This window comes from Hyposmocoma kahamanoa, unplaced genomic scaffold, assembly GCF_003589595.1.
Source record: "Hyposmocoma kahamanoa isolate Upper Pololo Valley unplaced genomic scaffold, ASM358959v1 100375, whole genome shotgun sequence".
Lineage (NCBI taxonomy): Eukaryota > Metazoa > Arthropoda > Insecta > Lepidoptera > Cosmopterigidae > Hyposmocoma > Hyposmocoma kahamanoa.
The window spans coordinates 131659-140852 of record NW_020653315.1 but is presented as its reverse complement, the minus strand read 5'-3'; the positions used below and the strand labels follow the sequence as shown (position 1 = coordinate 140852).

The 9194-nt window shown below is 37.6% G+C and overlaps 2 protein-coding genes across 2 annotated transcripts; one reads left to right on the top strand and one right to left on the bottom strand.

Moving 5' to 3' along the window:
• The first annotated feature begins 674 nt into the window (after positions 1-674).
• On the top strand, positions 675-5031 carry LOC113230063. The gene is made up of 2 exons (XM_026463796.1): positions 675-2163; positions 4560-5031. Exons 1-2 carry the CDS (start codon positions 709-711, stop codon positions 4635-4637), a joined length of 1533 nt encoding a protein of 510 aa, XP_026319581.1. The 5' UTR covers positions 675-708; the 3' UTR covers positions 4638-5031.
• A 53-nt stretch (positions 5032-5084) lies between these two features.
• On the bottom strand, positions 5085-5922 carry LOC113230070. Its single transcript, XM_026463807.1, has 3 exons — positions 5917-5922; positions 5274-5570; positions 5085-5186 (listed from the first exon to the last, which is right to left on the bottom strand). Exons 1-3 carry the CDS (start codon positions 5920-5922, stop codon positions 5085-5087), a joined length of 405 nt encoding a protein of 134 aa, XP_026319592.1.
• Between the last annotated feature and the right edge of the window lie 3272 nt (positions 5923-9194).

Sequence of the window (9194 nt, the reverse complement as noted above, 5' to 3'; positions counted from 1 at the left end):
TTATCGGCTTTCCGAGGATTTGATCAATATACTGGAAAAGATCTGCAGGCCTATTGCGTAACTCAACTGACAGCTTATAATGATAATCACCGAATAAAGTGCTCAACTACCTTGTGTCAAAAATGCATATTCGTAATTTCTATCTATGGTTAGCAACTGCGAAACGTCAACTTCAGTGATCATCACTTTAACTCGTTTTGACAGTTGATTTTGTATCGATAACCGTTATTTCGTATTCCGTAAGCACAAGTGCTTATGAAAGTGATCATCACCGAGTGAATAATATTAATTTATTTTGAGACCGATAGCAACTGCTAACGACTAGTGTTTTAAAGGTTTCTTAGTGATTAACACTATAAACCGACCAAGTAAAATAGATAAGCCAGTCTTACTAAGGCGCGCTTAAATAACGACGCCTAACATTTGTTTGGTTTTTTGTTTAGTTTTATTCTTTGATTTGTTATTTTGCTTCTTTGAGTAATATTCTTTGTAATTTGTGAATATAAGTCATGGCTCATGCTATTCTGTTGGCACATGCGGAAGATAGTAGAAAGCGAGCAGCCCTTAGTGTTATATATATATATACACTATGGTTGGTAGATCTATGGATATAATTGACACTGTAAATGTCTTCTGCAAAATAATAAAAATGCTTGGATTATGTTAATATTAGTTTATTTCATTGGCGACGAGGAGTAACCAAACAAAATGAATAAGGAACAATTCCAAGAATTTCTACAATTACAAAAAAATCAGCAACAACAGATTTCGGACATTTTGCAACAACTTGTGTTGCAGCAACGACCAGCAGTGGAGCTCCCCACGCCAGCAACACCTGGCACGGAACCTACCAGCTCGGCAAGCAGCAACAAGTACACAATTATTAAAAGTTTCAAATGCGACACTTTTAACCCTGCGACTGTATCGGTAGAAAAATTTTTAGATTTTTTCGAAGCCAAATGTGACATATGGGCCGTAAGTGATAATGACACAAGGAAAGAATTATTATTTTCATGTATGTCTCCTGAGATATTTCACGACCTAAAAATAGCACTCGTTCCTAACTTTGGAAACAGTTCCTACAATGACATTAAGTCTAAACTACTCGATTTACATCGAACTAAAGTTACGAGGTATAAAGCACTAACTGAATTTTGGAGTTGCGTACGAGACCACAACGAGACTATGGAACAGTATGCTAACAGGCTAAAGAAACTCGCCAGCGATTGTGGCTACAAGGACACAATGTTTCAACGTCAATTGCGCGATCGATTTGCTACCGGCTTAAATCACCCTCAACTAGAAGTGGACCTAAAACAGAAATGGCCAGACCTTCAAGAGACTTACGACGGAAAACTTGTAGAGGTTACTTTCGATCAATTCTTTGCAGTAGCTCAGTCCAGAGAGTTAGCAGAAGGTGATGCTGATAGTAGCATGCCCGCTACCGCTAATAAAGTAAAAGCAAGAACAAGTACAGGACGTCACTATAAACAATGTACGTTTCTACGCAAACTAAGTCCAAACCAGTGCCGTCGATGTGGTGCACAAGAGAGACATAGGCTAAACGTTTGCAAGGCAAAAGACCATACATGCGATGAATGCCACATACAAGGTCATTTTGAAAGTTGCTGTATAAAGTCTGGTAGGGCATATTTAGCGAGCACCGCGACAGAAAAGAAACAACCAACCAATTATAGTAACAAACTGCATAAAATTAAGTACAATGCACACAATGATGGAAGTTCATCACAGTCTTTTGACACGAGTTCGGATGAAAGTGATGATGTCTTCAAGGTTGAACGCAAGAGAAACAAGGACAGCAAGAGAATTGATGTAACCGTCAACGGTGTCAGTTGCACATTCGATTGGGACCCAGGATCCGTGTACTCCATTATTAGCACAAATTTCTGGAAGCGGATCGGAGAACCCTCTCTAACCAAGGCACCGAAGCTACGAGCTTATGGGAACCTTAAGCTCAAACCAAAAGGTCTCACCGACGTAACCGTTGAAATCATGGGAGAGCGGAAAATATTACCTGTTGTGGTTATGGAAGACGCCAATCCAATGCTTTTTGGCCTCCAGTGGAGCGAGATGTATAAAATGACATTCCCAGAGCCAGTCTATTCGGTTAAACCCATTCAACACACCACTACGCTTAAACAGGTACTTTCAACCTTTTCATCCCTTTTTGATAATAAACTAGGAAAAGTTAAAAATTATGAAGTCAACATTCATATAAAACCTGGGGCAGTACCTAAACATGTCCCTGCTCGACCAGTTAAGTTTTCCATGCGTAAGAACATAGAAATTGAACTTCAACGTTTAGTTGACGAAGGAATCGTGACTAAAGTTGATCCAAATGTCACGCCATTAGAATGGGCTACACCCACAGTGAATGTCGTAAAAACAAATGGCCAAATCCGAATTTGCGGTGATTTTCGTAGCACTATTAATCCTGTTATTGTCACTCATTCTCACCCAGTCCCACTCTTTGACCAGCTACGACAAAATCTGGCAAATGGAGCCAAATTTTCGAAAATAGATTTAAGGGATGCGTACTTGCAATTTGAAATAGCTCCAGAGTCGAAACAGTACCTGACAATCTCTACGCACAAAGGATATTATCAATACAATAGGATGCCATTTGGAATCTCAACAGCTCCTTCAATTTTCCAACATTACTTGGATGAACTTTTGGACGGTGTACCAAATGTCGCAGTGTATTTTGACGACATTGCCTTAACAGGGAAAAATGACATTGAACACCTCCAAACACTATCGACCGTGTTTAGCAAACTAGATAAGGCGGGCTTAAAAGTCAATTTAAAGAAATGTTCATTTTTCCAGACAGAGATTGAATACCTTGGGCACACAATTACTAAAGACGGAATTAGGCCGACGAAATCGAAAATTGATGCAATAATGAAAGCGACACCGCCCACTAACGCCCAAGAACTGCGGTCGTTCTTAGGTCTTATAAATTTTTACGAGAAATTTATTCCTCACCTACATAGTGTCTGCGCAGATCTGCATGCATTGACTGGTGGTCGCCGGAAGTGGCAATGGACCGTCAAAGAAAATACGAGTTTTAAGAACGCAAAAGATCTTATTAGTAAATCGAAACCGCTTGTTGCTTTTGACGAAAAGCGCCCATTGTATTTAGCCTGCGATGCCTCGGAAAAAGGTGTGGGTGCCGTCCTATATCATAAATCGGCAGACAAAATTCAACCTATCGTTTTTGCTTCAAGGAAACTAAGACCAGCGGAAACTAAATATTCAGTTATTGACCGAGAAGCTTTAGCAATATTTTTTGGAATCCAAAAGTTTGATCAATATTTACGTGGTACCAAATTCATACTTAGCACTGATCATAAGCCATTGATTCACGTTTTGGGGCCACAACGTAACTTGCCGAAAATTGTCAATAACCGTCTAGTGCGTTGGGCTTTAATCATTGGAGGGTATGACTACGATATAGTTTTTACAAAAGGGCATCTAAATTTTATGGCTGATTTTCTTTCTAGGATGCCCAATCCAGAAGATAAACCGTCTAATGCAGAATTGACAGTACACAGAGTGGTAGCTCAGTTGCAGCATGAAAGAGTTTCGGATATTGCGTTAACAGAGGACAGTGTACGAGGCGCGACAAGGAAGGACCCTTTGCTTAAACAGGTATCAGAGTACATTAAGACCGGCTGGCGTGAAAATTTTTATTCAGATGACTTAAAGCCCTATGCTCGGAAGCGCACTGAGTTGTCCATTGAAAATAAGATATTAATGTGGCAAGGTCGAATAGTAATACCGAACACCCTGAGAAAGGCCACCTTGGAATATCTGCATACAGGACACCCAGGCATATCCGCAATGAGAGCGCTAGCACGTTTTTACGTATGGTGGCCGTCCATTGACGATGACATTGAGGAGTACATTAAACGTTGTCGCAAATGCCAAGAGAATCGGCCGAACAACGCTGAATTGCCTATATACTCGTGGTCCGTTCCTGACAACCCGTGGGAAAGGCTACACATTGATTTTGCAGGCCCGTTCGAGGGAAAATATTGGTTTGTCTTAGCAGATGCGCTTTCGAAATGGGTCGAAATTAAACCCATGAACCAGATAACCACTTCTAAACTGTGTGAAGAGTTAGATTCCATTTTCACCACCTTCGGCTTCCCTCAATTCTTGGTTTCTGACAATGGACCACAGTTTACTTCTCAGGAATTTCAAGACTATTGTAGAGACAAGGGTATTCTACACATAAAATCATCCCCGTACCATCCCCGGACTAACGGTTTGGCTGAACGTCTGGTTCGCACTTTCAAATCCAGGCTATCATCAAGTGCCAGTGACCATCTCACCTTGAAAAGACGACTAGAAAATTTCCTTTTTTCCTACCGCATAACACCTCATTCCACCACCGGTAAGAGCCCAGGACAACTTATGTTCGGACGTCAGCTGCATTGTATTTTGGATAACGCACGCCCTAACTCTAAAAAGGCCCTGCAGCATAGGCAGATACAGGCTAATATAAATTCAGAAAATTTAACACCATGTTTTAGATCGGGGGACAGCGTGTTTGTCCGAGCCCGGGATGGGTCACGATGGGAACCTGCTACCATATCCAGACGTACGCATAGATACTCGTACACCGTAGACACAGCCAATGGGGTAGAAAGGAGATATCATGCTGATCAAGTGCGTTCCCGCTTAGCCGACCATATCAGTCCAGTTTCTACTGATGGCTCTCAGGCCACACACGACCCGCATCATATAAACACCAGTGAGGTGGAACCCCTTGCAAGTTCGTCAGGAACGCAGAACTCAGCTACCACCCCAATGCGGCCATGCGCTGCTACTACGCATTCGCCACCTACCACGGCGTCCCTACAGCAAGCATCAAAGCGCCATGAGCGCACCATCAGGCGACCTCGGCGGCTTATCGAGGAGATGTTGTAAATTGTAGGGATGGACGAATGTTATATATATATATACACTATGGTTGGTAGATCTATGGATATAATTGACACTGTAAATGTCTTCTGCAAATAATAAAAATGCTCGGATTATGTTAATATTAGTTTATTTCAAACGTACTCTTCTTTTAATTCTACTTTTCTTCTTTCATGTACTGCTAAGAGATCACAGTTGAAAACACTGTTATTTGAATGCTTTGAACTGTGTTTGTACTTAGTTTGTGAATTGTTTTTAATTTTTTTTTGTGTGAAAACTTTTGAATCAGGTGGGGAGTCGGTTCACTTATGGCTTCCATTTCATTGGAGTCTGCTTATTTCCAGGCAGCCGTGTTTTTCTTGTGGAAAAACCAGTTCCATTCTAGTCAGATCCAGAAAACTACACAAAGGTAAATTAAGATATATCAATAAAAAAACATAAACCTTTCGCCACTGCCGCCAAGTCTTTTTAGAACCAGGTATAGCGTTGCACTCGTTTGCAAGAGTCTGCCACAGCCTTTGTGAGTCCCGGTAGTTAAATTCCGGAGTAACCTTACAGGATATCAGTTGAGGATTCTTTTTCTTCGAACTCAGTTTCTTTTTTTGACGATAGGTATTTTTCTGTGCTCCATTATTTAATTACCGTCTTTATTGTTATATCTGACACATACGGCTGACGAATTTAAGATAAATTCTGTGGAAATACAGATTAACAACAACCAACAACCCCGAAAATCAGATTTTACTCGCGGATGTCAAATAAAATTAAATTTCTAGCTATTATCTCATACAATATGAATGAAAGAGAGAACATTATACGTATTTTTAAAAGTTTATTTCACTCCTGTGTTCCTTAGCAATTTGTGTACAAAATAACTTTCTCACTAGAGTTGAACTTATTTTCAAACTTATAATTTAACTCTGTTATTAGTTATTATTTTTCTCTCATGGCAACAATATAAAAAACAGCCATTTTGGTGCGCCTTTCAATAACAGTCATTCAATTTCTGTGAATGGAGGAGGAGAGTAGGCCGTAAATAATTTTTGCAAAATTTGGATGACAAATTCCACATAAACGTTTTATGGTGTGTGTAATTATGATATGATAAAATAGGTGCTTATCAGACTAGTATTGTGAAGTTAGTGCGTCATAATGGCTGTGGAACGAAGGTCTTCGCAGCGGTTTTTACCTGCCTTACTGGGATGTCTGTTCGTGATACATCTAGCGAAATACGTAAGTATTTAGAAATGATTTCATTTTATTGTTCTGCCCTAATAAACATCGTGGAATACTTACACGATTCTAATTATCAGTAATATTAAATGTAGCAGTATTTGACGATAATAAAACCCACAATAAAACCGTCAAATACTGCTTTTATTTCATCTAAGCCTAATTAGGCTTTGGTGTTGTAAAGTAATTTTTTATGTAGGTAGGTAGTTAGTTCTATGTATCACTATAATTGTGAACTGAGACAGAGTCAAATAATATTTTCTAATGTGTTTGTAATGATGGTTTGTAGGTGATTGAGGTGTTTAGTAAAATAAATATTATGCAACATTGTTTGCATTGGCTCTAACATAACATAGTGGTTGTCCAATTCTAGAATGGGCTAGTAAATTTTATTAAATATTTGCAGCATTACAAGGAATAGATTTTTTTTTGTTATATGTATTCTTTATGTTTGTAATTTCTGTCCTGTTCTTCTATGACCACATGTTATGATATGAGCATTGTGTAAATAAAACATAAGATATTGAATATCTACCTACATATGTTTTTATACAGGCTGCAATGAAAAAGATTATGAATGTTTCCCTATGTGTTTTTAGCTCATTTTAATAATACACATTTCACACAATTTTGATGCATCACTCATACAAATGAATAAATAATAATATTGAATTTTATTATTTATTGAACCCTAATAATAACTTATTATTATTATTAGGGCTCAAGACTTAAGGTACATCACTGCATTCAGCAATTGGTCTATTGTGTATGATTACAATTATATGATTTCAGTATTTAAAAAACTTAAGATTTTCTTAATTTCAATTGTTTACATCTGGTTGGGCCATATGTTTGCCAAAGAGGGAGTTTCATATGGCATTAAAGGGTGACATTGGCTTAGTAGGTACAGAGTGCCTCATCTGTTTCATGGCAGAATTTATAGTCTCTATTCTGTTTTATGAATGAACTTGTTATTTTTCACCCTTGTCAGCATTCAAATGCTATTCCTGCTGTATATTAAAGTTCTTTATAGTGTGTGGTGCTTTTGTACATTGTCCTGGGAGACATCTTAACATTGGACTCAGAGGATGAGAAGACTTAGATGCACATATGAACAATTACATCCGCTTACACTAAAATGAGGGCAAGCAATTTAATAGCAATAGGGCTGTGAAATAGTTTGTCCAGTTAAACTGAAAAACACGACAACAGAAAAGTCTAATCGTTTCCATGTAGTACATCAAAATATTCAAGGCTTTTCTGGCAAAACATTAGAAATAAGTCTTTTTTTGCACGATATTTCCGTTGACGTGTTTTGTGTTACAGTTTACTGGCTGAAAGATTACGAAGCCATTAACAATATAGAAAATTATGTAATAGTCAGTTCGTTCATAAGAAAGAGCTTAAGTAGAGGCGGATCCATGATTATTATTAAGCGTAACTTAAAATTTAAAGAGCGTAAGGATATCACAAATCTTTCTACTGAACGAACTATTGAGATTTCATGTGTGGAATTGGATCAGTTTGTCGTCTTATGTGTATACAGGCCCCCCTCTGCTAATTTTAACGAGTTTGAATTAATTATGGAAGACAGTTTAAAGCGGATTTTTCCAACCAAAAAAAACGTAGTAATATGTGGAGATTTCAATGTAAACCTGTTGAAAAACTGTTCTACTTCTGTAAGACTCATTAATTTATTTCAAAGTTTTAACTTGATTAATCTTTTTTTAGAACCAACTCGCATTACTGCCTCCTCTTCTACTTGTATTGATAACATCTTTTGTAACACAGACGCAGTGTCTAAATCAATAATTAATTGCTTAAGATCCGACCATAGTGGCCAATTGGCTTCTTTTAATTGTAAAATGAGCAAGAAGGTAGACCAATTTCTCTGCAGACCGATTACCACAGAACGAATAATTAGATTTCAAAATAATATCGACAATAGTGTAAATTCCCTATCCCATATACCGGAGGATCCAAATACTTTATATAACACGATATTTGGTTTAATTAAAAATGAATTTGACAATATATTTAAATCGAAAACATTAACTTTCCATAGAGAGACTAAATTCAACGACTGGGCAACAGTAGGTATTCATAAGAGTAGGTCTCGTTTGTATGAGCTATATGCTATGAAAATTTATAATAATAATTCCAATTTTATAGAATATGTTAGAATTTATTCGAAAATATTTAAAAAAGTTTGTGTAGCTGCTAAGGTTAAGTTTCACAGCGACAAAATTAGACAATCGATAAATAAATCTAAAACTACTTGGAGCATAATAAATAAAGAGTCAGGCAGGGTTAAACTACACGATAGAGATATAGTTTTAGAATTTGACAGCAAACTTATAAAATCTAAAGATAAAGTAGCCCAAGCTTTTGAATCGTTCTTTTCGGAAATTGCTGTGAACACTACAAAATCATTAAATTCCTCCCCTTCACTTGCTATTGATCTCCTAAAGGAAAATGTTAACGTTTGTGGCAGTTTATTTAATTTTCGTCATGTTAATCCACAAGACATCATAAAAGCTTTTAAGTCAATACATGTTAAAAAAACGGAAGATCTCTGGGGCATATCAACTAAAGTTATAGACTCAGTTATTAATCTCATTTCCCCACAGTTAGCTGTAGCTTTCAATAGGTGCGTTGACGAAGGTGTTTTTCCCGATTTAATGAAATACAGCAAGGTTATTCCCTTATTCAAAAGCGGTAGGAAAGTTGATCCTAGCAACTATAGGCCCATTTCAATTTTACCAGCTTTAAGTAAAATATTCGAAAAGGTTATGCTAACTCAATTACTGTCCTTTTTCGGTAGGAATCATATTTTTCATAGTGAACAATACGGGTTTACTAGTGGTAGATCGACTAGCGATGCGGGGGTAGCGTTACTAAAACACATCTTTGATGCTTGGGAAAGGTCCCAGAACGCTATTGGTGTTTTCTGTGACCTCTCAAAGGCATTTGATTGCGTTGATCATAATACTCTTATTAGGAAGCTGGAA